General features: G+C 40.7%; 1 protein-coding gene across 9 annotated transcripts in view; it reads left to right on the forward strand.

Annotated features, from left to right (window-relative positions):
* LOC114653838 (rho GTPase-activating protein 21-like) overlaps positions 1 to 27,898 on the forward strand; it is a 406,130-nt gene that overhangs the window by 342,176 nt on the left and 36,056 nt on the right. For all 9 annotated transcript variants that reach the window (XM_028804387.2, XM_051928939.1, XM_051928940.1 and 6 more), the window contains 4 exons: positions 502 to 2,578; positions 25,580 to 25,717; positions 25,869 to 25,971; positions 26,058 to 26,103. In XM_028804387.2, coding sequence (XP_028660220.2) covers positions 502 to 2,578; positions 25,580 to 25,717; positions 25,869 to 25,971; positions 26,058 to 26,103 — 2,364 coding nt within the window. The remainder of the gene's footprint in view (positions 1 to 501; positions 2,579 to 25,579; positions 25,718 to 25,868; positions 25,972 to 26,057; positions 26,104 to 27,898) is intronic.

Raw genomic sequence — 27,898 nt, forward strand, 5'->3', positions numbered from 1 at the left:
CCACATTCAAACAGTAGTAACTTGTTCTTTCTGCTATCGCCGGGCTGAAACAGAGCTGCTGTTATTTTGTTTTTTGTTATCTCCAACCCCCCAACTCATTTTCTCATGCTTTTCCATCGCCGGTCATGGCTAAGGAAGCAGCATACCAAAGCTCTCCTACATGCTCACTGCTGTGCATATTTTCATTGCTTGTGAGAATATTCCCAGCATTGAAATATTAAAATGTCTAGTTATAGTTTTAGAAGACCCCATCATCTTCAGATGTTTCCTGTATGTGAGCAGACCACTTCTCATTTCCAGATTTTCTGTTTCATTTTCCCCAATCATCCATCAACAGTATTTTCATGTTTTACAGAATTTGCTTAAGTTGCTAACATTCTGTTACTAATCATGGTGTCCGCTTCAGTGGCATTGCTGACATACTCAGGGCAGTGTACTATATGTATTCAAAATATTCTGTTAACTGATTTAGTCTTTCCCTTTTCTCTCTGTCTCCTCCAGGCATACTCTCAGGATGCTTACCTTAAAGGCAACGAAGCCTACAGCGGCAATGCCCATAACATACCCGATCCACCGCCTATATGTTACCCTCGGATAGATGCTAAAGCCCCAGCCATGGCTCAAGCCCCTAATCTCACTTCTTCCCCGGAAACTACACTGGAGACCCTGAAAAGCAGCAATGGTGGGGGTAGAACAGCATGGTCTGGGGCTACAGTGGCAGGACAGCACGAGCTTGGCTACCGTATGGAGATTCCAGTCCCTCCCTCGCCCACCCAGGTTCCGAAAACTCAGACTGCAGTGTGTGTGTTCAATGAGAGCGTTCGAACTGTTGTCGTCCCAGGTGATAAAGTTGTTGACCATAGCACTCGGGTCAGCCGGTCTGTTCCAGCACACAGAACGGAGGAAATTCGGTATAACCAGGCCCCAGAAAAAATGGGAGTTACGAAAGTGAGGACGAGATCTTCAGCAGGGTCAGCGTCAACAAGTGGACAGTTACAATTTGCCCCGATACGGCCTGCAGAAAGCAACAAGTTCACCTCTAGTGGTCAGCCTGTTAATTTTGTCACCTCCTCTGAAGGACACCTGAGTAGACCACCTCATACAGCTGCTAATGATCACTTTTTGATTACATCCAATCACTACTCCCCCTCTTCCTCTACCTCCCCAGCTTCTCATCAGAACATCGACTGGCGCACATACAAAACCTATAAGGAGTACGTTGAGAATAAACGCTTCCACATGTATGGATGCCGCACCATCCAAGAAAGACTGGACAGCCTGCGGGCAGCCTCCCAAAATACTACAGACTACAAACAGGCGATGCTTTCCAGTGGCTCCCATGGAGCTGGCAACTTACAGGTTCGCAGAAGGAGCACCTCTCATGACCGTGCTTACCAGACCTCTGCATCTGTTCCCGTTCGTTACCGCAGTGTCTCACAGGAACGACTGGGAGGTGGAGGAAGTGACAGTGCCCCGCATCTCAAGGACTGGCCAAGGAGTGCTTCCCAGGATGCCTTGACTACTCCAGTTGTTGGAACCCAGAACCCCCGCGCTCACTCTTGTGACTACCTGGGAAGACAGGCTGATACACCACCAGGAGACGGCTTTACCTCAGGGCGGCTAGTTGAAAGGCAAGGCTACAGCAGAGCAGAACATGAAGAACGACTCCATCCTCCTCCTCCTCCTCACTGTGATGGCACTTGGCAGCCCATGAGACAGCAACTAGGACAAAGGGTAGTTCCTTTGGCTCGAAGGACACCCAGCTTTGCCACCCCACCTGTTGGTGGATTTAGCAGTGAAAGGATTAGCAACATAGGGGCTCGGGGTATTTCTAATTCTTCCCACTTTCCAAAACCCATTGATCAACCGCGTCCTTTCAGAGACTTTGCCTCCCACAGAGAGGACAGTCAGTCTCGTCCATCCTCTTTAGCAGAAAGACCTTATCGTATGATGGTAAAAAGCTCTGCCCCCGATCCTTCATTGTGTGCTCCTGCTTCATCTCCAACTTTTGGACAGAGTGTCAGTGGACTTGATGTGCTGAAAGACCAAAGAATCGTGGCATCTAATCACATGTCACGGGTTGTTCAGCACCAGCAACCTCAGGCTCGAGCAGACCATGTTCTAGACCACGGAATGGATGCTGGGATCGATCCACGTTGCTCTAAGACAGCTGGACCAGCAAAAGTCTTGGCACACTCCAGTCCTGGCAAACCCTTAAGCCCACTTCAGCAACAGCAGTGCCTCTCTACCTCTTCCACCAATGGCATAATGTTTGTGCAAAACAAAATCAGAGACTCCTCTGAGAAGATCAACAGCAAAGAAATGGCCCAATGTGAGGAGACTACGGCAGTAGTCTTGAGGGAAAAGCCTCCTTCTGGGAGACCAACCCCGCAGCCACTGAGGCACCAGTCCTACATCATGGCTGTGGCAAATCCTGAAGCTGAGCCAGTTCCCGATTCCACCTGCTGGTTACCCAATGATGCCCGCCGAGAGGTCAACATGAAGCGCCTGGGTGAGCAAAGGAAAGCATCCAACTCCAGTCCACCTGATGACTCCTTGGCTTCGATTCCATTTATTGGTAAGAATGCTGCTTTAATCTGTTTCCATAGTGATGACAAGGCTTAGGTCCTTTAAGTGACATTCCTGTTTTAAAAGGTCATAACCCCTTTGAGCTAAGTGTCCTGATTTATGACCATTTTATGTAATAAGTAGTGCTTTGATTGCTTTGGCACATTGACACCTTCTTGACTTCAGGCCACAGAGGCTAAAGATCATAGAGGAAGCTTTGGATGGAAGGTAGGAATTAACTTCTGGACAGGATGCTTGTCCATTGCACATAATATGAATTTCCAATTGGGATTAATAAAGTGTCTGTCTGTCTGTCTGTCTGTCTGTCTGTCTGTCTGTCTGTCTGTCTACTCATTCAGACAAGATCCACGTATGTGTCATCTTTGTGTTTGGACACACAAGTGCGTTCCACTTTACTGCAAAGATTCTGCCCTATAATTATGGCATCCCACGGCCAGTTTATATGTGATCCAGTGAATCATAGATCATGCCCTCTTGTAGCAGAGTGATGGTGTCGTGATACATGTCAGGGGTTGGGGTCGGGGGCATGTCAAGCTTTTGTGAGTCACTTGATTGGTGTTTAGAGATTTGTTCTCACAGCTTTTGAGGTGTGCTATTCTGAGAACGTTTCAACGTGAAGGCCCCCCGCATCCTTCAGGCTTAGCCCTCTGTCACTGTTGGAGTTCTGATTTTTCCTTGTATTTTAAGGAGGCCAACATCGCTGTATGTGAAAGATTTATGTATTTAAAAAATTTATCACAGAGTACATCAGTTTTTGTAACTATGGAATACAATGCCTATGAAACGTATTAGTATTCACCCCTTTGAAGTTTTTTTTGCATTTTATTGTTGTACAGCATTGATTCCATGTTGATTTATTTAGACTTTTTTGACCTGGATGAGCAGAAAAAGATTCTCAAATATGAAAGTGAAAAGAAATCTGCGCACCACACATCGATTTGTGTAACTCGCTTTTCCCAATTAAACATGACACCAAGTTATGTGAGGGACATAACATTCTGAGGGCTTTTTAATTCAGCTCAGGGGTTGTGGGGAAGCCAGCGACATCAGGAGTAAGGCAGGAGTCTGCCCTGGTAAGAGCGTTACAATGATCTTCATTTACAGTGGCGTATTCAATCCTCTTAAAAGTCGTCCTAATTTTCTGCATGACAAGAGATTTATACACATTTATCTATTCAATATTTTTTATGTAAACTCTTATGCTTTAAACATACACTTACAAAGTCCAAATAAACCATTTTCTGTGGATATTTAGCTGAAGAAGAAAAACTCCAAAGTTCATGTTTGCCTAAATATGCAAGCCCTACACATTCCTACTTTGTCGAGACCACTTTTGCTGCCCTAACAGCCTTCATTCCCGTGGGGTAACAGTGTAGCAGTTTTGCACATCGTGATTCTTTGCCAGAATTGATCAACACCCTCTAGGTTGGTGGGATGGCACCTCTGGACAGCACTTTTCAAATAGTGTAACAGATCCTTAATAGGGTTAAGATCAGGGTTTTGACTCGGCTGTTCCAAAACATTCACCTTTCTGTTTCTGAACCATTCCAGTGTCGCTTTGGGTCCTTGTTATGTTGAAAGGTGAATCTTCTCCAGAGCCGTAGGTTCACAGCAGACTCTGGAACAAGTTCTCCTGCAATAAGGGTGGAGTAGTGGCTCTAAGGCTAGGGATCTGTACTGGCAGTCGGAAGGTTGCCGGTTCGAATCCCGTAAATACCAAAAGGGACTCTGCTCTATTGGGCCCTTCAGCAAGGCCCTTAACCTGCAATTGCTGAGCGCTTTGAGTAGTGAGAAAAGCGCTATATAAATGCAAAGAGTTAGTGTAAGAGTTAATATTGTGAGATTTTTGTGTCCATCAATTGTTCCTTCAGCTCTGACAAGATTCCCAAGCCCAGGACATGAAAGGCATCCCCATAGCATGATGCTGCTGCCACGACCATATTTCACCATAGGTTTGGTGTTTCTTGAGGCCTGGGCAGTGCTAGTTTTACAGCACACATACAGTTAGGTCCATAAATATTTGGACAGAGACAACTTTTTTCTAATTTTGGTTCTGTACATTACCACAATGAATTTTAAATGAAACAACTCAGATGCAGTTGAAGTGCAGACTTTCAGCTTTAATTCAGTGGGGTGAACAAAACGATTGCATAAAAATGTGAGGCAACTAAAGCATTTTTTGAACACGATCCCTTCATTTCAGTTTTCATTGCAAAGGGGGCTTTTCATATCCAGAGAGACAGAAAGGACTCACAAGTAGGATTTAACTATAACTGTCACCTTTGTATCATTTATGATTCATCTGTGTAAACCTGGAGCTTCCAAAGCCACAGAGGTGTAACTGCGTATGCAAACACTAACTTTTGGAGTTGTTCTTCATCAGTTAAATATCTACAGAAAATGGTTTATTTGGACTTTGAAAATTATTTGTTACAGCATACACTACTGGTGAAAAGTTTTAGAACAACTCAGTTTTTCTTCACATTTAATCAGTTGACATGCAGTGAATGCCCTAAAATGGTGAACGGTAAGAAGTAAACTGCCAGAGGCTGCCAGAAATTTCAGAATACAGTAATCCCTCCTCCATCGCGGGGGTTGCGTTCCAGAGCCACCCGTGAAATAAGAAAATCCGCGAAGTAGAAACCATATGTTTATATGGTTATTTTTATATTGTCATGCTTGGGTCACAGATTTGCGCAGAAACACAGGAGGTTGTAGAGAGACAGGAACGTTATTCAAACACTGCAAACAAACATTTGTCTCTTTTTCAAAAGTTTAAACTGTGCTCCATGACAAGACAGAGATGACAGTTCCGTCTCACAATTAAAAGAATGCAAACATATCTTCCTCTTCAAAGGAGTGCGCGTCAGGAGCAGATCATGTCAGAGATTTAGAGAAAAGCAAACAAATCAATGGGGCTGTTTGGCTTTTAAGTATGCGAAGCACCGCCAGTACAAAGCTGTTGAAGGCGGCAGCTCACACCCCCTCCGTCAGGAGCAGAGAAAGAGATAGAGATAGAGACAGAGAAAAACAAACAACCGAAAATCAATACGTGCCCTTCGTGCTTTTAAGTATGCGAAGCACCGTGCAGCATGTCGCTTCACGAAGCAGCTGCACAGAAGGTAGCAACGTGAAGATAATCTTTCAGCATTTTTAGACGAGCGTCCCTATCGTCTAGGTGTGCGAACAGCCCCCCTGCTCAATCCCCCTACGTCAGGATCAGAGAAAGTCAGCGCAAGAGAGAGAGAGAGAGAGAAAAGTAAGTTGGGTAGCTTCTCAGCCATCTGCCAGTAGCGTCCCTTGTATGAAATCAACTGGGCAAACCAACTGAGGAAGCATGTACCAGAAATTAAAAGACCCATTGTCCGCAGAAATCTGTGAACCAGCAAAAAATCCGCGATATATATTTAAATATGCTTACATATAAAATCCGCGATAGAGTGAAGCCGCGAAAGGCGAAGCGCGATACAGCGAGGGATTACTGTATTACAAATGGGCCTTCTTCAGGGAACAACTAATAGGTTACAACATAAAGATGTACTGCATCCATTAAAGTAAATTAAGCCTTGCAAGTTGAAGCAAACAATTTGCACAGGTGGCTTAACTTCTGTTGATTACTTACAAACCTCTCTGTCTGTGTTAAAGCAGAGTTGGTGTTACTAGACCCTCTGCAGTACTACTGGTGCCATCATTTCACCAACATCCTCCCCTTCTACAGTTGCCTCCACACTAACCCCAAGAACTGAGTCCGCCTTCCAGCTTAATTTGTTGAGTCTGTCACCTCCTGTTCTTTCGCCACTGCACACTGTTAACTGATGGAGCAAATGCAGAAACCCTAAAATCTGTACCTAATTCTAACAGCCGTGACTGTAGCGTTTCCTGCTTTAGAGGATATCAGAGTGTCCTTAGCGCACCTTATTACTGTTTTTGAGTTCTGCACAAGACAAATGTCAGGCTGAAGTGTTTCATGTTGGTTCTGGTGGATACGCTGAGATTGAGATTGCTTAGGGTTAAAGGAAGAATTTGTGTACATTAGTAATAGAAGAAAGGACTCTGGCCTTTGGGTGTTGAGACTTGCCTTCCTTATCTCGTGTCTGTCTGTAAAGGTGTGTAGGAGTACTTGCAGCCGATCCTGGAATGCTTTCTTTTACAGAGACATTATTTTGTTGAAATGAGTTGGATCTGTCTTTTAGTTATTCTGTCATTGAGTCATGTTGAAGTCACAGTCTTAGTGTCGTAATTAACTTTTGGGAAATGCTGCTTTTTCTATGGGTGTAGTGTGGTTTTTTTTTTTTTTTTTAACCCCCCTTCAAGCCAGCCTCGACTTGTTTGAAAACGTCTTAGTGTACTTTGACGAGCTGTGATAGATTGGCGTCCTTTCCATGGCAAGTTCCTGCTTTGTGCCCAGTGTTGCCCATGTAACCCTGAATTGAACTAAGTAGATTAGAGAATGACACAACATGTAACGTGAAAAAGAAAGATATTTCTACTCCAGGATCCCCCTACTAACATTGTAGACATCTAACAGAAACACCCTACCCATCTGCCCAGTGATGCAATGAATGTATTGAATATGGCAGCTTTATCAGTATATCTTATCACTGAGTAAATATGCCATCTCCGTGTGCTTGAATCTCAAAGCAGTGTTATAGTAACACAAACATATAGTGATCCATCCATCTTCATTACCCATCCATCCATTATCCAACCTGCTATATCCTAACTACAGGGTCACGGGGGTCCGCTGGAGCAACACACGGTGCAAGGCCTTACACATGGTGCTGCTGGAATAATAACAAAAATGCAGGTGTTTTTACTTCAATAAATGTGTTGGGTTACTTGTTACTTTAAAAAATCCAAGTACGCAGTGCATGTTACTTTAAGCGTGTTACCCTAATGCTTTGGAAGATTGTGTTGCTGAGTTTAGCTGCTCTTCAACCTAAATTTAGCAATTTTTTGAAATGTTGAGACCGATTATTTCAGCCAGGAGAGCGAATTACTCAATCACCCTAACATTTGCTTCTGGAAATTTATCTTGAGGAAGCTTCTACCCGTGACTGCTGAAATGATGTGCGAAACAAACACAAGCACAGACTTAATAATACTTTAATAATTCTTTACATTTATACAATGGACCCTTGACTTACGAACTCAATTCGTTCGCGAGGGCTGGTTGTAAGTCAAGACTATTTTTCCCATTAGAAATAATGGAAATACCCATAATGCGTTCTGAACCTCCCACACCAACACTTGCTTAACCTTTTCATAATAAAAAAGGGTTGTATAATGTGCATAATTTACCAAAACACCAATAATCTTTCTAATATACTAACCAAAAAGTTATAAAAAGTGCCTAGCCTACCAGAAACAACAATTTCATACTGTACTCACCATTTAATTTGACATCTTTGACATCTTGAAGGGAGGAGGAGGAGAATGAAATGGAAGGTGGTTATTGTTTGGAAGGAGCCTCCTTATACAAATCTTTTCTTTGTAAAATTGTCGAGATCGTGGATTTTGACATGCTGTACATATTAGCAAGATTGGTCACATGAACACCACTCTCATATTTCCACACAATTTCCTTCTTCGTTTTGATTGTGATCGCTTTCTTTACCTTCATTACCTTTTCTTCCATCCTTAGCAATTATCGAAAAAGGTAATATAAATCACTGCACTGACCGAAATTACGTCCACAAACACATGTATCAGGGCTCCGACTGATGCTTACGAACGCTCTCGGCTGTTTGTTTACAATCGCACAAGCGGATAGATGTGACCGCATTCAGGTCGTAACGCAAGACGTTGGTCGTAAATCAAAACAAAAATTTTGGTCGTAAATCAAATTGTTCGCATGTCAAGCCAGTCGTACATCAAGGGTCGACTGTATAGCGCTTTTCTCAGTACTCAAAGCGCTTTCCACATAGGGAGGACCCGGGAAGCGAACCCACAATCTCCTTACTGCAGCAGCACTACCACTGTGCCACCTGTGTGTGTGTATAAAAGAATGCAGTGGAAATGCGCAGACTACAAAGTCCTTAACAGTAACCTGGTTAAGGGTTTACATGGCCACAGAATTGGATTACTTGCAGAGAAATCTGCTTCAGCTAATCAGGGTTCTCAGAGGTCAATAAGCCCATTTCTGTAATTGAAATAAGGGTTCACTTGGCGTTTTAGAAATCAGGCTTCTGTGAATAATTGGGTTATTGATGAGCATGTGAAGCCACTGGTTAAAGACTCTTTCTGTTGATTGATGTCACAGACCCCAAATCAATCCAGTGTGATTCAGTGCTGTATAACAAGAAAATGTGAAAACTTCCAAGGCGGGGGGGGGGGGTATTTTTTTTACAGGCACTGTATTATTTATATGCCGTATAAATACATATTCACTTGCAAAGAGAGTGTGTGAATGTTAAAAGTAAATTCTAAGGATCTGGGCTTCTTTCCTGAGAATTATTTAAAACCTGCTGTAGCTTGCTGCATATACTTAGCATTTTTTTGGTCTTGTGGTAAAATTACAAATATCAGCAGGCCAAATGTAAAATGATCAGTGTTAGAGATGCATAGAAGAACCTGGAATTTTATTTTTATTGGCCTCAGATCCAATTTCGCTTATGCAGTTTATAAAAGTGCGAACAAGCTACCCCACTGCCTGTACACGTTCTTTCTGACCAATGACAATTCAATTTGTTTTGTAAGGAAGTATGTAGATTTTTGAAACCGCATAAATTATGAAATTGACTGAAATGGAATTCTGTGGGAAAGAAATGACATTTGAATGTGGAAATGTGGTTCTTAATCGTGTTGCAAGAAAGCAGAAAGGTAGAAATAGTTCACTAAATGGGAATAATCAGCCCAGAAAGTAATTTCCAAATCGGTATTGCGTGTTTTCTTTAGAATTATAGCAAGAAGAAACAGTCAATTGAAATCCAGGAAGAAAGTTGTCCTTAATCACTTTGAATTTAGGTTAGACGCAACGTGATAGCAATCAGTATTACATCAAAAAATTCACTTTTTTTTTCTTATGGAAATAACTTGTTCCTGTAAGGGCTTGAATCATACCTGCATTGACTGTGTGAGTCACCTTTCTCTCCAGGTAGTGGCGTCAAACTGGTAAGCTTTGATCATCACCAAAAGTAATACTTAGTATTTAATTTGAGGTCAGACACGTTTAGATTGACACGTTTACCTTTTTGGACAATTCAAAGTTTTGGTCCCACCTTTGATAAAGCCACTTCTAAAACAAACTCCTTTATTACTGAGTGTGTTAGTCTTTTAAGAAATAATATTAATAATAATAATAATTTGGAACTTATCATTCAAAAAAAAAAAATATTCGGGAGATTATCAGATTTCAGGAAACCGTTCACCCATAGTTTGGCAGGGCAACCTATTTTTAAAAGTGTGAACAGCTGCGAAATCCTGCACTGCAAAGACTCCTTCCACAGGGCTTCTTCCTAAAAACACCTGCCCACAATTTGATTCAGAATCATCGCCCCTAAATTGAGCTGCAACTTCATGAGTAATTGGATTGGTTTAGATATGTGAGCCATCTAATTGTTCCCACCCGGTTTTAACCAAAATTCACTCATGGCGGTCTCCAGACGTATGTATTATCTATCTGGCTTCAGTGAGAGTAGCTTGTCTATCCCCGTTCTGGGAAGGATACTCTCACAAGATCTTGAGTGGGACAATATCATCGCATGTACTATCAACAAACCCCATCCGAGAATGTTCTTTTTGTGTCAGCTCATGAAATTCAATCACACTAAGCAATTTTGGTCCAGTTCTACGCAGCCACCAACAAGTCCATTCTGACCTCATCTCTGACTGTCTGGTTTGGTGTTGCCTCTGCAACACATCATCAGGACCTGTAAAACCATCAAAGGCTATGACTCACCACCCATTTAAACCCCAAATAAGTCCAAGGTAACAAAGTGGGCCACGGAGATCATTGCTGATCCAACTCACCTAGGATATCGCCTATTCCAAGGACTTCCCTGCCGCAAACGCCTTCGTACAGTGAACGCTAAAACACCATGATACTCGATTTTATTCCATGTGCATTTATTTTGACAAATGAGGTCTAAGCTGCTACACTAGACTACCTGGACATTTTAATCCTACTTTGCCTCTTTATTTTTTGTATAATCCTTTGTATACTGCATCATATGTTTATCTTTTTATAATTATCTTTTGTATTCTGTGCTGCCCAATACTATCAAGACAAATTCCTAGTATACATTAGTGCATCTGGCCAATAAAAGCACATTCTAATTCTGATTCTGATTAGGTCCACCTACAGTATCTTGTAGTGAGTAGGGACCTCCTTTTGCCTCTAAAGCAACCATGATTCTTCTGTGCACAGTTTCAGCAAGGTGCTGGGAACATTCTGTAGCAGGGGTTTTTAACCTGAGGTCCGTGGACCCCTAGGGGGTCCATGAGGGTCAGATAAAAATTAACATGTATGTTCACTATACAACCCGGTGCTATTGATTTAGAAAAGATGTAGTAGTGGTAGTAGAAAACGTAGTAGTAGTAGATCTGTTCTAATTTGCACAAGAGGATTGAATTTCATAATTATGAGTGGCCATTACTTTTTGCATTAAAAAGGAGTGTTTTTTTTTTTTTTTTTTTAGATCACGTTAAAGTTTAATAATACTTTGTGTGTGTCATATATGTATGAAACAATCAAATCTTGATAAAGTACATTATATTCATTGCATGCAAACTTGTGTTAATGTGAATATTTCTGTGGAAGGGGGTCTATAGCTTTCATCAGGTTCTTAAAGGGGTTTGTGACTCTCAAAAGGTTAAGAATCAGTGTTCTATAGAGACATTGGACCTTGCTGAATTGATAGCATGATGTAGTGACTTTAGTTTACTCCAATGGCATACACGATCCCAGATCACAGTCTGGCACATTTTAGTAAGAGCTTCAACAGAAAGTTGTCCACGTGAATGTGTTGCTGAAAAATCGGCAGAAACTGTCATGTCCAAGGAACCAAACTGACATGGTGTGGTTTATGACATGGAGTATTATCCTACGGGAAGAATCTATTTAATAAAGGGTAGACTAAGATAATTAAAGGGGTGCACATGACAAGAAACAATGCTCAGATACACTCTAGGATTCAAATTAGGATTGGTTGGCATTAAAAAGGCCTAATGTGTTCCTAGTAAATGTTTCCCACGCTCCGTTTCACCACCAGTCTGAACCTTTAACACAAGTCAGGGTGCATCCATGACGTCACATTGCTTACACCAAATTCTGACTCTTCCATTTACATCTACAAAAGTCAACCAGATTGCATCTTCAGGTGTCCAATGTTTGGTGTTCTGCTTGCCTACAGCAGCTTCATCTTCCTGTTCTTGGTTGGCAATACAGGCTGGAATGGTCTGCTGCTGTAGCATTTTCAAGGTCTGACGTGTTAGTGTTTTAAATAGCAGCTGTAGTGTCCAGAACATTTGTGAATTTTCTGTTAATTGGAAAGATTTAGACATTCTCCTTGGGCCCGTCTCATTAATTAGATGTTTTTGATCACAGAATTTCTACTCCCATTTTTTTTTATCACACCATTGTTTGTTCTCCATGAAGTGTGTGGAAATCCCAGAGGGCAGGTGTTTCTGAGGTGCGCTGACCTTGAGATGAATTTGCTGGGAGATCCACTCCTGAGAAAATTGGCGACTGCTTTGAATGTTTCCCACTTGTGAATAATCTTTCTCACTGTAGAATGATGGACTTCAGATTGTTTGGAAATGACTTTACACCCGTTCCCAGATTGATGGGCAGCAACAATTACTTCTCTGAGATCATTCTTGCTGTCGTTCTTCCTTGGTATTGTGATATCGCACACCTGAACGCTCCAGACTAGTAAACTGCCAAAACTCCTACTTTTATGAAGGCAGGCCACACTTGCTGCTGATAGTCAATTAAATAAAGTTCATTTCATAAGCAGTGCCTGGCAGCTACTTACCATCTTAATTCCTATGGAACCAGTAAGGGTATATTTAATTTTTCACACACTACTTCTGCATTTTAGTTTAGTTTTTACTATATAAATAATAACACAGTGTAATATGTCATGTGGTTTTGTTCTTCTGAACTTTAGAGCCTGCTAAGGACCAGATGTTTTTTTTATTATGTGATCTGATATGTAAAAGAGGGTGTACTTTCTTTTTCACCTGATGTGTCTATATATTAAGATGCAGCCACAACAGTATGAGTGAATGTATATTTCTGCTGACAAGCTGGTGTACCTAATAAATTGGCCTTGCCTGTGCTCTGGAGGTGGTTTTTTCCTTCTCCTCTGTCATCCACTAGCTGTTACTTAGCATAATCTTAATGGATTTATGTTTTTATGATTTGTTAATCATTGAGATTTTCCTGCCTTTAGTTGAGTTTAATATAATTTGTGCCTTTATATATGTGAATGTAGTCGTCTTCTTCTTTCGGCTGCTCCCATTAGGAGTTGCCACAGCGAATCATCTTCTTCCATATCTTTGTCCTCGTCATCTTGCTCCATTACACCCATCACCTGCATGTCCTCTCTCACCACATCCATAGACCTTCTCTTAGGCCTTCCTCTTTTCCTCTTCCCTGGCAGCTCTATCCTTAGCAACCTTCTCCCAATATACCCAGCATCTCTCCTCTGCACATGTCCAAACCAACGCAATTTCGCCTCTCTGATTTTGTCTCCCAACCGTCTAACTTGAGCTGACCCTCTAATGTTCTCATTTCTAATCCTGTCCATCCTTGTCACACCCAGTGCAAATCTTCACATCTTTAATTCTGCCACCTCCAGCTCTGTCTCCTGGTTTCTGGTCAGTGCCACTGTCTCCAGCCCATATAACATAGCTGGTCTCACTAGTGTCCTATAGATCTTCCCTTTCACTCTTGCTGATACCCATCTGTCACAAATTACTCCTGACACTCTTCTTCACCCATTCCACCCTGCCTGCACTCTCTTCTTCACTTCTCTTCCACAATCCCCATTACTCTGTACTGTTGATCCCATGTATTTAAACTCATCCACCTTCGCCAACTCTACTCCCTGCATCCTCACCATTCCACTGACCTCCCTCTCATTTACACACATGTATTCTGTGTTGTTCCTACTGACCTTCATTCCTTTCCTCTCTAGAGCATATCTCCACCTCTCCAGGGTCTCTTCAACCTGCTCCCTACTATCGCTACAGATCATAATATCATCAGCAAACATCATAGTCCACGGGGACTCCTGTCTAATCTCGTCTGTCATCCTGTCCATCACCATTGCAAATAAGAGCTCAGAGCCGATCCCTGATGTAATCCCACCTCCGTCACTCCTACCACAGACCTCACCACTGTCACACTTCCCTCGTACATATCCTGTACAACTCTTACATACTTCTCGTTCACTCCCAGCTTCCTCATACATTTACCACAATACCCCTCTAGTCACCCTGTCCTATGCTTTTTTCAGGTCCACAAAGGCGCAATGCAACTCCTTCTGGCCTTCTCTAAACTTCTCCATCAACATCCTCAGAGCAAACATGGCATCTGTGAATGTAGTATGGTTTAGCAATTAATTGGTAGTGCATTGTAGTTTTAAATATGTGTAAGCACTTCACTCGGTGAAGAGTGCGATTATAAAAATAAATTGAATTGAATTAAATGAAAGGCCAGAACAAAAGCCTCATTCATAGTGTATGTAGCAAACCCGTCGGTGTACCTCCCACATCTTAGACATGTGCTGTTACGTTAATTGGCAATTATAAATTGGCCTGCTGTGAATGTGTGTGTGTTCTACAACAGTCAGTTCCTGTCTTGCTCCTGATTTTTTTTTTTGGTGATCACTTTTTCATTCCAATTAAATTTCAACACCGTAGAAACCCCTAGCCTTCCACTGGTTCTGTCATCCCAGCTTCGTGAGGGAAATGTTAAGAAAGGGATAAACTTTAGGCAGTGACCTGGCCAAAAACAACAGTTTATGGGATAAGGATTTCAGTATCCACACGTCACCAACCTCCAGTTGGGCAACTGTTGCAGGAACCCTCTTTTTATCTGTACCAATCCCTGATGACCCCATCAGACCACAAACACAATGTTCATTGGGTGGTAGAAAGAATACTTCCACAAATTGTCAGAAAGTGAAGCAGGGCTGCCCAAGGAAGTCTGAACAAGAGAGGAGAGGTTTGGAAGGAGGATGATGCAGGGTGAAAAAGAAATATGCTTAGTGCTGTCAATGAAAGGACTGTTCCAAAAAATGTGAAGCAAAGTGCCAGGGGGATGAACAGAGATGGCAAAGTTACAGGACCATTAGTGAGTGATGTACCATTTTAAACTGAATCTATGTTGATGGTTAAGGTGTTTGGAAGTAAGTGACATGTTTTTAAGTGATATTCCATAAGAGAGTGGTAGAGGATGGGGAGAAGTAAAGCCAATGTCACATTGTCATGCTTGACGACTACAGTTGATGATCTCACCTCATGAGCGTGTCCGATTGTATGACTAGAAGTCACTGGATATGTCGGACTAAATGACTACATAACATAATGAACTCCCAGCACAATTTAACATTTCCAGAGTATCACAAGCTCCCCCTTTTTTCTGACAGCTGATAACATGTTGGAGTCCATGTGAAGGGTTTGCAGGTATAGGGAGTTCAACCTCAATCTTGACCTCCTGTTTTTTCCCCCCATTCTTCCATAATATATAAAGCATGTGACATGAGAGGGACGAGTCTCTTCTCTGCTTTCCAGGTCCAAAACACCCATATTTCTTATTCCTAGTCGCTTTGGTCCTATGCATTGTAATTTGTGATGAGTACTCATTGGCTTTCATTTCTCTTTCACGCATGCACGCACACACACACACACACACACACACACACACACACATCCCCGTGACAAGACAAAATGACACAAGTTTGATTTTGGTGGTTGGTTTGGGGTTATTAATGGAGTATGGGGAGTCGCATACTGGCTAGAGTGTCAGACTACACCACCGGCCATCACAGTAGTCCACCGTGACCGCCTCCAACTTACTTATCTTGCGTAAATGGAGTCTACAACTGAAAATCGCTGGAAAAGTAGTGCAGTGTGACGTGGCCTTAAGTCTTCAGATCGAATGTAAACAGTAAGGGTGGCAAGCAGTTTTACACAAAGAGGCAGCTGCTGTGAACCTGATGTTTTCAAGAAGGACGTTCTATTCCTTCTCCCCCAGTGATTAAAGAAGTGGATTCGAGAAAAGAGGCTACTAGAAATATTAAATCCAAACAGCACCAGAAACTTAAATCTTCAGGGATTTAAAGCTAACTGTTTCCAGTATGCAAATCCACACCATTACACACATTTCCCACTTGTATAGGAAGAGACTGTCAGCTTGGTTTTGTTCTGAAGTTTATCCCCAAGGAGAACTTTGTGTTGTGACCATACCTGAGCTTTATTAAACCCAGGGTAGCTCTGGTAGTCCTCAATAAATCAACTGGTGTCACCTAATTCACTTTTGTATTCCACATCCGGTGTGCTTAAATGCACACACACAATCTGCTTAACGTGAATCACTTGATTGAGCCACAAACTTGATTTCTAAATAGTCCACATTTATATGCGCAAGTAATCTTCCTGAGTTCTCCTTTGGCAAAATGCTCCATCATCTGCCAAAGAAAGAAAAGAATTATAGATCTTCGTGGTCCACCGTGAATCAGAAAATCTGCAGGACGCCTCTGATTATTTTCGTGTGTTTTATAAATATGTTTAGTCAAATTGACACTTTGTTTATACGTTTATTACTGGATTGCAAGCAGCAAACACTTTTCTTCTTGGCTGTGCAATTGAGCCCGGCAAAAGTGGCATACTGATACTTGTGCTTCATGCCTTACGCTCCGTGCTGCTGAAATGATAACACAGGTATTTCTACTTAATAAAGTACTGAGTTAGGTTACTCATTGTTTTAACAGTAATAGGACTACATGACACGCTTTACTTCCACCCTACTGCTCTGGAGTTTGTGTTAGGTAGTTTAGTACTGAATGATCAGCGATTTCTGAAACGCTAAGTGATATTATTTTTCCCAGGAGAAACAGTAAAGCGATCATCTGAACATTTGCCTCTGGAAATGTATAGACACTTCTGTCTGTGGCTGCTGAAAGTGTGTGTTCGAAGCAAATACGTGCGCAGACTGACAGAGTGCAACAGACATGTGCTCACGACAAAATCCTTAACAGTAACCTGGTTAAGGGTTTACTGTATATGGCAGGGGTGGACAATGTCGGGCCTGGAGAGCCACAGTGGCTGCAGATTTTTGCTCCAACCAAGTTTCTAAATGAGATGTCAGTTATTGCTGTTGATGCACTTATTGATTAAGTGACATTTTGATGCTTCATTTTAGTGGTCTCGTCTGTTAAGGTTTCATCCATTATCTAACCCGCTAAATCCTAACTACACGGTCACGGGGGTCTGCTGGAGCCAATCCCAGCCAACACAGGGCGCAAGGCAGGAAACAAACCCTGGGCAGGGTGCCAGCCCACCACAGGACACACACACCAAGCACACACTAGGGACAATTTAGAATCGCCAATTCACCTAACCTGCATGTCTTCGGACTGTGGGATGAAACAAGAGCACCCGGAGGAAACACACGCAGACACGGGGAGAACATGCAAACTTCACGCAGGGAGGATTTGTTAAGGTTCCCCAGCCTTAATTGCTTATTTCAATCTTAAAACAGCTGCATTCAGTGTTTTAATGGCTTCTTATTAGCAATAAGATGTAAATGACAAAGAAGCCAGCAGTAGTTCATCTAGCTTTTTTCCCCATTTACATAGGTGTGTGTTTATCATGCACTGTTTAATTTAATAAAATACTTAATAGAAAAATGTGACAGACTGAAAATGATCGGTTTTAGGCTTCAAATTATTTTGATGGTGACCTTGGAAAGGGAAAAAAATATCTGATATAAGAACATTGCGCAGACTAACAAACTATAAAATTAAATAAGGTCTGAGATTGACAAAGTTTGGTTTCTAATCAAGCAATTGGGTTGGAATGAAAACCTGTAGCAACTGCAGCTCTCTAGGACCGACATTGCCCACCCCTGGTATATGGCCACATAATCGGGTTATTCATGGAGAAATTTTCCTGTTTTAATCCGCTTCCTCAGAGGCCAATAACCTGTTATCTCTGTTCAGAATAAGGGGTTTACACAACATTTTGGTTTGTGTGAATAGTCGGATAAATTGAAAAAGTCATTTCAAGTGGTGTGTTCTGAAGTGTGGTGACCTCCACCTTCGTCCATCAGGCCCCCATCACCACATAAAACTTTACAAAGCCTTTTAATTGTTTTCTCTTCAATAAATTGCAGAATTTCTTTTCCCCCATCACTTTTGCTTTTTGAGTCAGGATGCTTTTATACAGGCAATCAGTTGAAAAGTCCCAACATGATTTGATAGCCATGTCCAGTATTTTTATTGCTGGGCTGCCTTAGAATGAAGATTTTCGGGCCCCGTTTATTCAAGCAGATCTTTTCTTTTTACAAGTTGAATTTCTTTTTCTCCTAGGTGGCTAGCTGACTGAAGCAATCCAGCAACTTAACCTAGTTTAATAAAATTAATATTGCTTTCAGTGATCTTTCCACTTTGGTATGAGTCAGCATGGGTGAGCCCTTTCATCTTGTTTAATTTGCGGTTTGTTTAGTCTCGTTTGATGACGTCCTGTAATGCCAAACGTCAGGCACAGGGTGTTTTAAACATTCCCACGGTGGACTGTAAAAGTAATTTTGAATTCCGTGCTGTAAGTCAGCTGCAGTAATGCCTTAGCAGAAACGGAAGAGGCATCATCGTGCTGTGTCAGAAAGTACCACGTGGCTTTTAAGTATGTGTCAGCTACTTGTATTTGACTCAATTTGTTTAATCTCCACATTAAAGACTTGAGTTGAGACCCAATTTGTGGTGTACATTTTAGAATGCTGATGTTTTGATATTTGAATTTTCTGATGTCAGTGACAGTTTCCTTCTAACAAGGATAGTGGGCTTTCCCCAGAAGTGATTCAGTGTGTAATCCTGAAGTGCTCCAGATGTAGAAATTTAGAAGCATTTGAGACGATTTGGCTAAATATACTGTACTAGCTTAATGCTTACCAATTGTATGAAAGTAAGTAGGTAATGGCCTTGCTTTTATAGGCTCACTCCCATTTTCATGCTGAAGTTAAAATATTTTTTGACATATGTAAACACTTTACTGGAATGCTTATTCAAATTTAAATAGCAGCAGCACATTGTATAATATGTAATGCAGAACTTTAATTTGAGAGCCCAGTTTTAAAGGGCACAGTCATCCTCCTCATTGTATTTCCCATTTTTCTGTTGAAAGTCACAGTATGCTGAGCTGGGCTGACCAGAACTTTCTATCCAATCCAATTTTTTTTCCAACTTACCCGATGAATACCCAGATGTTCCCAGGACAGTTCAGTGTGTCTTGGGTGGTCCTCTAATGAGCTGTGCTTCCTAATGACATGTACGAATCACCTCAACTGGCTCCTCTCCATCCAAAGGAGCAGCATTTCTACTCCAGGAATCACCCATAATGCTGAGCTCTTCATTCTATCAGGGAGAGTGAACCCAATAACTGGATTTTGGCCACTTTTGATCTCATTCAATTGGTTACTTCGTAGAGGCTCATGAGGATGGGAATGTAGAATGACTGCTTAATTAAAATCTTCGTCCAAGAACCTGGCTGCAGCTTCACCACTGTGGCTTGGTTCAGTGTTCAGCACATTTTCATACACAGATTATAGCTCAAAGTGCCTTCCAGTATATCAAAGAAATAGATTCAAGAAAAGAAAAGCAAGTTAAATTAGGCAAGAATAATAATAAGTTATCTAGTCTTCTATAATACGCTACCATGGCTGTTCGTTTGTTTGTCCAGGATTTTAAATCACCTGTAGCTCGCAAACCATTTCACCTACTGACTTGAAATTTGGTACACATATACTACGCGACGTCCATTATCCACTTTCAGGGTGATGATTTTATTACTCTTTTTTTAAAAAATTTTATTTCATTGTAGAATCAACTCTCAGCAGGTTGGCCATGCGGCGCATGCGTACGGGCTCTGTTCTCATTCCCTACCACCTTCGCTAATCATTCTTGAGGCAGATTGAAGACTTACGTGCCAGATTAAGTGAAAAATTAAAGAAAACGTACTAAGTAATTGCAACACAAAACCTTAGTTTTAACGCGAAAAGATGCCAACGAAAGAAGAGAAGCAGAGGACCACTAGGGTGGAGAAAAGAAGAGCTGCTCAGGAAGCAGCAAGCACATCAACCTCTGAGCAAACGAATGCTAAATGTACAGAGAAAGAGGATGAAAACTAGGAATGCTCAAGTCAAGTATATTCACTGCATGTTATCGTGAAGTGCGCCGTTACTGGTATATAATAAAACACTAAGGTCTTTGTTTCTAGTCCCCTTGAGCAATCTGATTGGTCGGTTTGGCTTTGGTGACTCAAGGATGTGTGAGTGTGAGACGCCCGAGGAGTAGTGAAGGCATAGGAGAGGCAGAGTGTGTCACCTTCAAGAATGGCAAGTATAAAAGTGGACAGGAGGGGAGAAAGGCACCTCAAATATAATAAGAGTCTTGGAATAAGGGTTTACAGGAATACACTTGAGAGATGGAGCACCAGAGAAGAGACAATCGGACCCACGCGAATATGGAGGAAAGGTGTTGATGATATATCTTGGGCAAGAAAGAGCAAATATTTTAAATTATTCTATTACCTGTCTTTAACATAACATATATATAGCATAGTAGAGTCTAATATATAATATCGTATTGTAAGTCTGAGTGTGGTCCATAAGTTCAGAAACTTCTTAATTTGTATATTTTTGTTGGTCAGTCTCACTGTTATTTCTGCACTCCCTCATGAGCAGGACTTCACGGTACTTGCATTGCTTGATTTGGGGCAGCGGCTCACCCCTTACCTACTCATTTGTACACAAGGACCATGCCATTCATGATGCTTAGCAAAAGAACATTAAGAGGAGACCTGATTGAAGCATTCAAAATTCTTAAGAGAATTTAGTCCAGTGGGCTGAGACTGTGACTTTAAAGTGAGTTTGTGGAGAACACGGGGACACGGTTGGAAACTTGTTAAGGGTGAATTTCGTACAAACATTAGGAAGTTTTTCTTCATCCAGAGAACCACAGACACATGGAATAAGTGACCAAGTAGTGTGGTAGACAGTAGGAATTTATTGGCTTTCAAAACTTGACTTGATGTTATTTTAGAAGAATGAAGTGGATAGGATGGTGAGCTTTGATGGGCTGAATGGCCTGTTCTTGTGTAGACTGTTCTTAGTAATGGTGCTTTAAAGATTACTTTAACCTGCTGCTCTGGCAGTTTCTATAGCTATAGAAGAGAAAATGAGCTTGTGTCCTTTGTCAAATCCTTAGATTTGGGAGTATTTTGCATGAATTTCCTCAATTAATAGTATTGCAGTTCCTATCCCATTAGGATATCATTGGCATCGACTTTGGTTGAAGAAATTTTCTGTTTTACAATGTTAGCCGACCAGACCATATGGTCATACCACCAGTCAGGACACTTTCTATGGTGCAAGACTTTATAAATTTAAACACATTTGCTCAATTCTAAGTTAGATATGGAGGTCTGTCCACTGCTTAGACTACAATTAAAAATTTTCATAATAAATATTAAAGTGGGTGCCCTGCAGCAGTTGCATAGATAGTACTGCTACCTCACATCACCAAGAGACTTTTTCTATTTCTTGCTTATTCACTATCAGTGTGATGTGTACACATTCTCCCTGTATCTGTGTAGATTGCTCTTTTGACACTCTGGTTTTCATTTCTCAGCACAAGAACGTGAAGGTCAAGCTGATCTTTGACTCTGAATAGCCCTGGTAGGTGTATAGTTGTGCATTGTGATGGACGGAGGCTTGTTCCTGATACGGTTCCTTTGAGCTCATGGTCTGTATGACTTGGGGTTTGTTTTCAGAAAATGAACTGCCAGCCCCATCTGGAGTTAATTGTAAACATTCAACTGGGATTCAAGATAAACAGAAAAGGGTTTAGGGTTCTTGAAATGAATGGAGATGGACAGAGGGAGGCCTCAGAGAATCTGTGAGGGGAAGATGTGTTTCAACATTGAATGATTTTTGGAACACACATGCACACACACACAGACAAGTGCCTTGGGAAGTTTTTGCTTAAAATTTATAAATGTCACCTCTTCAAACCGACGCAGTTATTTAGAATTTTGAGTCCAGCTTTATCTCTTGACATTGGAAAACTTCATTACACCGATTTATATTTAGCCCAGATGCAGTAACGTTATTCTTCCACAAGATGGCATGCAAAAAAAGGCTTTGGTCTTCAACATTTCAAATCAGTGTTATGTTTTGCATTGTATGTATGTATGAATGTTATTCATCGGTATATGCTAACATATATGTTCCAGCATATAGTCATTACTAAGAATTGTGTTTGTGCAGTTTGCTGTTCAGCTTAAATTCTGTGACTAAAGCAGTATGTCATCGAATTTAGATATCAAATTAGTTTATATGCCCAGTCCTAAGTTACATTAGTCAAGCACAGCAGAAAGTGGGGATTACATGCTGTCAAAATTATTAAATTATAAACAATACTTTGCATCTACTTTTTAATTGACGCTGACAGCTAATTCATTTTTCAATTTACTACACAGCATAGATTTAGTTAAACCTCTGTTCTGTCTTTGCCATTTTTATTGGAGTTGCTCTCTCTCCCCACATCAAGCCCCCTATGCCTGCAGGCACCATTCGCTTCCATTAGTGTGTTATTAACCATATTCAGCAGATTTTTAAATGCAGAGGTAATGTGCATAAGGTGAGAGGACTGTAAACCGCAAGGACAGTGGCTCAGTGCCCTGTGTGATCTCAAGCAGTCTTGTATACAAGCAGTATACAATCTGATCTGGAAGTTATTTTGTCCACTTCAGAACGTAAAAATATGAATTGTGTGTATGTGTACTTACATATACTGTCTCTCTAACCATTAAGCTGGCTACGACTCTCAATGACAGTACGAATCAACGCTCTCTGTTGTCTTCAGATCTCTCGCAGCTTCTTTCAGTTCTGCCATGTTCAGTCCAGTATCTTTTTCTTGATGGTATTTTGCTATCGGGTTCTTGGGTGGCCACTTTCTATTTTGCAAGTGACGATAGGAGAGTTTTTGCTTGATTTCTGGTTTGATCCATTCCGGGACTATGTGATTTGTTTTTCTGGTTGTCCATGGAATGCGTAACAGACGTCTCCAGCACCACATTTCAAATGCATCGATCTTTCGCCGTTTTGCCTTTCCCAGCGTCAAGGTGTTCACAACCATATTTTGCTATTGAGAAAACAATTGCTTTGGCTAGTCTGTATTTGTTTTTTAGGCTGCCATGTTTGCTCTTCCAAATGTTGTTCATACTGACCATCAAATTTCTTCCCAGTGCCACCCATCTCTTAATCTTAAGGCTGCAGTTGCCATAGCAAACAATTTTCGAGCCAAGAAGTGTAAAATCTTCAATTTAATAATAATAATAATATTTCTTTGCATTTATATAGCGCTTTTCTCATTACTCAAAGCGCTCAGCAATTGCAGGTTAAGGGCCCAACAGAGCAGTGTCCTTTTTGGCATTTTACGGGATTCGAACCGGCAACCTTCCAATTGCTAGTGCAGATCCCTAGCCTCAGAGCCACCACTCCGCCCATAAATTTCTACATTGTTGTTCCTACATCTTGAGGTTCGTATTTTTTGTTGCTGTTGTCGTGATATTCAGGTATAGTCCAAGCTTTTCACTTTTTTGTGTAACTTTCAGCATTCATGATCAGATATTCAAGATTCTTCTTGTTTTTGGCCATCAGGGTGGTATTGTTGGTATTCCGGTGGTGGTTGATGTTTCTGCCGCCTATTTTCACAACAATGTTGAGCTCATCCTGTACATATACTGTATATATAAGAGGGGGGACCCAAAAATAACCGGAAATATTTTTAAAACGTGTTTAATTTAATTATCTGTACAAACTACAATTAGTCTCCTTCAAAGTACTCTCCATTGGCGGAAATACACTTATCTAACCGTTTGTTCCATTGTTGGAAACATTTTTTAAATTCGTCTGAAGTAATGCCCATTAATGCTCTGGTCGTTTCTTGTTTTACCTCTTTGACGTCAGCAAAACGCCTTCCTTTCAAGTCTTTTTTCATCCGAGGGAACAAAAAGAAATCACACGGAGCTAAATCCGGTGAGTAGGGTGGGTGGTTCAGGGTTGTCAAACCGTTTCTTGCCAAAAATTGGCGAATGCTGAGAGCAGTGTGAGATGGAGCGTTGTCATGATGAAAGAACCAATCGCCCGACTCCCACAAATCAGGGCGTTTCCTTCTCACACTGTTGCGCAACCTACTTTTACAAAAAAATTCACTGAACACAAGCACAACCTTCCAGACTGATGGCACTTGGCAGACTGACTTGTGAGGAGTGTAACTAGATCGCCCTAGCGGCCCAACCACGTACTACAAGTACCAACCTAACAACAACAAAATTCCAGTTATTTTTGGGTCCCCCCTCGTACACTTGTGTATCCATTGACTTAAAAATATTGAATGGTCTCTTCACTTAATGCCATAGTTCATATACTTCTTTAAATAAAGGCATTCACAGAGAGTGTAAATTAGAATTTAATGGCACAGTCAGGCAGGACAGGACACTTACCAGTGAAGCAGGAGCCTAAGGGATCAGTCGACATTGATGCCCATTATCATCTTACCACCATTTAGCACTGTTATGGTGTGAATTCAAATCTATACTAAGCAGGTATTTCGAATACAGTGACAGTTACACTGCATTGCAGCATTGTTAAACGTATGTGTGTTTTATCCAGCACAGTTAGTGTATGACATGGCACATGATTTTCGCAAACAAACATAAATTGGAGAGCATTAAAAAAAAAAAAAAAAAAAAAGGAAGAAATACAAATGGTGATTGTGATACAATTATGGAAATTAATGACTAGATGCACTGCAGGTTGAGGCCTCCGTAAATTAAGGTACTATTTGACGTTGGCTGTGCAAGGGCTGTGGGAAGTTAGATGAGCAGTTGGCACGTACTACAGTGGCACAGTGGGATTACCTGCCTAACTGAGAGCTTGCAAAGATATTTCAGACCCCTGAGGCCTATACCTTCTCTTCCTTACGTTCACAAATATTGTCATTAGCGGTACTTTTCTTACCACAATTTTAAAACCAAGTACAGTAAAGAGCATTTTCTACATCAAAGTATGCAAGCCCTTATCTATTTTGTTTTCTTTGTGTGGTCTTTTTGTTGTTAAAAAAAAAAATAAAAAGCTAAGTGAGTTCAAAAGGTATATCTAGTGACAGTGATTATCTGTAATCAAAACAGCAGTCAAAGTTAACACGGGCCCTCTGGGATTTTTCCAAATGCCATTTTCCTTTTTTGTTTTTAAAACCTTCTTATCAGTGGAAATATGTCTACCCATGTTGTTTGTCTATTTTGCTTTAAACAGTGCTCCCATTTTAATGGAAGGCTGAAATCATTGACCACGGGGCAAAATCTGGGTGCAGTAAGCCATTCTAACATGCAAAGCCAAAGGCATTATTTTGTTTCAAATTAAGTTACCATCCACCTTTCTAACTTGAGCTGTCCAGCTGATTAAATCAAGGCAATTCTAAAATGCAGAAGACTTGATTCCATAATTTCATAATTGACCGACACAAAAACCAGCAACTACAGTACTTTCTGGGGACTTGGACTGAGGAAAAACGCTTTAAACTGTTAATTTCTTTAATCACTGGTTTAAGCAGTTTTTGTTCCATTACGGTTATTTGCATGATGTGAAATAAACTTGCTTGTTTTATATTGAAACATTCATTGGAGACTGCACTGCACGGTAGGTTGCTCCATTTGTTTTACAGCCACTGTATTGTGTTCTTTTTGTCTGTTATTGCAGATGAGCCCTCCAGTCCAAGCGTGGATCACGATATCACACACATTCCAGCCTCTGCTGTGATTTCTGTATCACCAGCCATAACTGCAAGTCCCCCTAGTCCAACTCCTGTCATTCGACGGCAGCTCTCTCATGATCAAGGTAAAGACATGCTGAATTTTTTTGGTGGGGCAATGTCTATAAATTGTATGGATATTTCCATTACTGTTTCTAAATAAAATGATTTAGATGAACATTGTCAAAATAGAAGATTTTCCTAAAGTATATGTATTTCTTTTTATTTCCCTCCCAGATTCCCTTCGAATCAGTATTTCTGAGTCCCAGCCTGTTACAAAAACAGAGCGCTCAAAGTCATACGATGAAGGGTTGGACAATTATAGAGAAGAAGGGAGATCGTAAGTTTGCTTGATGTTTTCAGTAGGATTGAATAAATTTAAACGACATTGAATCTGAACAAGAACAATGTGTTATATCTTTGCAGACGGTCCTCCATTAAACATGTGTCCAGTCTGAAGGGGTTGAAGAAGGTGAGCTTTTTATGATTTTTTTGGGGTTATTTTTAGGAGGCATTCAAAGCAGCAATCTAGAAAACTGCAAAGGGATCACAAACTTTTTCCTCACAGATTTGCTTGCTTAGTACACATTGTCTATGTAGAACAGGGGTCTTCAGTCATTGTCCTGGAGGGCCGCAGTGGCAGCAGGTTTTTGCTCCCACCCAGTTACTTAATAAGAAGCACTTATTGCTCAAGTAACTCTTCTGCTTCACTTTAGTTGTCTCGCTCGTTAAGATTTTGAACTCTTATTGCTTATTTCAGTCATAAACAGCAGTATTGTTGTTTTTTAATTGCTCCTAATTAGCAATAACATGCAAATGATAAAAGAGACCAGCATTTTCCATTTAGCTTGTTACCATTTACACCTGTGTGTACATTTATCGTGCACTATTGGGTTTAATTAAATACTTGGAAGGAAAGTAAAGAGAAAAAGTGAAGGACTGAGAATTACTCATCCATTTTAGCCTTCAGATCATTTGGATGATATCCTTAGAAAGGGGAAGAAAATCTAAGACATGAGAATTACCTGACATAGCAGAGTTAAAGCCATGAAATTAAATTATTGGCAAGAATTGCTTTCTAATTAAGCAACCGGGTTAAAACAAAAACCTGCAGCCGCTGCGTCCCTCCGGGACTGTGATTGAGGACCCCTGATGTAAAAGGTGCAAGTTTACCCCCTTGAAGCATTTGTGTGTTTAAAGAAGAGGTTGAACTTAATTCGTTATGTAAAAGAATTTGGCGGTAATGGCACCATGTTTGTCAGAATTATAGTTTAAACTTGCAGTAATGATATGAAAAAGTTTACTAAACTGGCTCTGAGCCATGTGGGGTCCATTTTTCGCCACAAAAGATGTAATGGAGTGATGTACAATGTATTGATAATGGATGTATAATTATACTCTACATTTAAACTAAAATAAAGGTAAAGGTTTCTAATCCACAACAAAAAAAAATAGAAAAGAGGGCTACAGACAAAATGATTTGACTGTATATAATCAGGTATGTCAGATGATGAAGGCTGTAACAGGCAAAATAATAATAATAATAATTCATTACATTTATATAGCGCTTTTCTCAGTACTCAAAGCGCTATCCACACAGGGAAGAACCGGGAAGCGAACCCACAATCTTCCACAGTCTCCTTACTGCAAAGCAGCACCACTACCAAAATGTTTTGTCTCTGCCTTTTTGAATGTTATTTTACTGTGTAAATCATTTTTGGCTATTTCTTTAAATATGTACATGCATTTGTGTGTTGTACAGAAAGAGGTATATGTCTACATTTCAATGAGAAAAAATGCATGTGTTCTTGAGTCCTAAAGTTGAAGCCCTTTTTTTTTTAGCTGAATAACACAAAATTCATTTAAAGTGAACACAATCGCTTCAATGGTTAATAATAATTGTCAAAATACATTTTAAAAAGTCTTTTTTCCTTTCATTTACTGAATGCACAAAAAGTTACAACAAACTGTAACTGTAGTAGTATCATATCAAATGTTGTTTGTCACATACAAGTTATACATATACAGTACAATGTGAGGTGACATGCGTTGCTGCTCAACTCCAATGAGCTGTGCCTTTAAGAAGAATATAAAAGGACCATAGCAATAGTACATGACTTTATAAATTAGAAAAATCATGAATAGAGTTTTAAATACTGCATAAATAACTACTTAAATAACATCCATCCATCCATTGTCCAACCCGCTGAATCCTAACACAGGGTCACGGAGGTCTGCTGGAGCCAATCCCAGCCAACACAGGGCAT

This window comes from Erpetoichthys calabaricus, chromosome 6 (genome assembly GCF_900747795.2).
Source record: "Erpetoichthys calabaricus chromosome 6, fErpCal1.3, whole genome shotgun sequence".
Taxonomy (NCBI): Eukaryota; Metazoa; Chordata; class Cladistia; order Polypteriformes; family Polypteridae; genus Erpetoichthys; species Erpetoichthys calabaricus.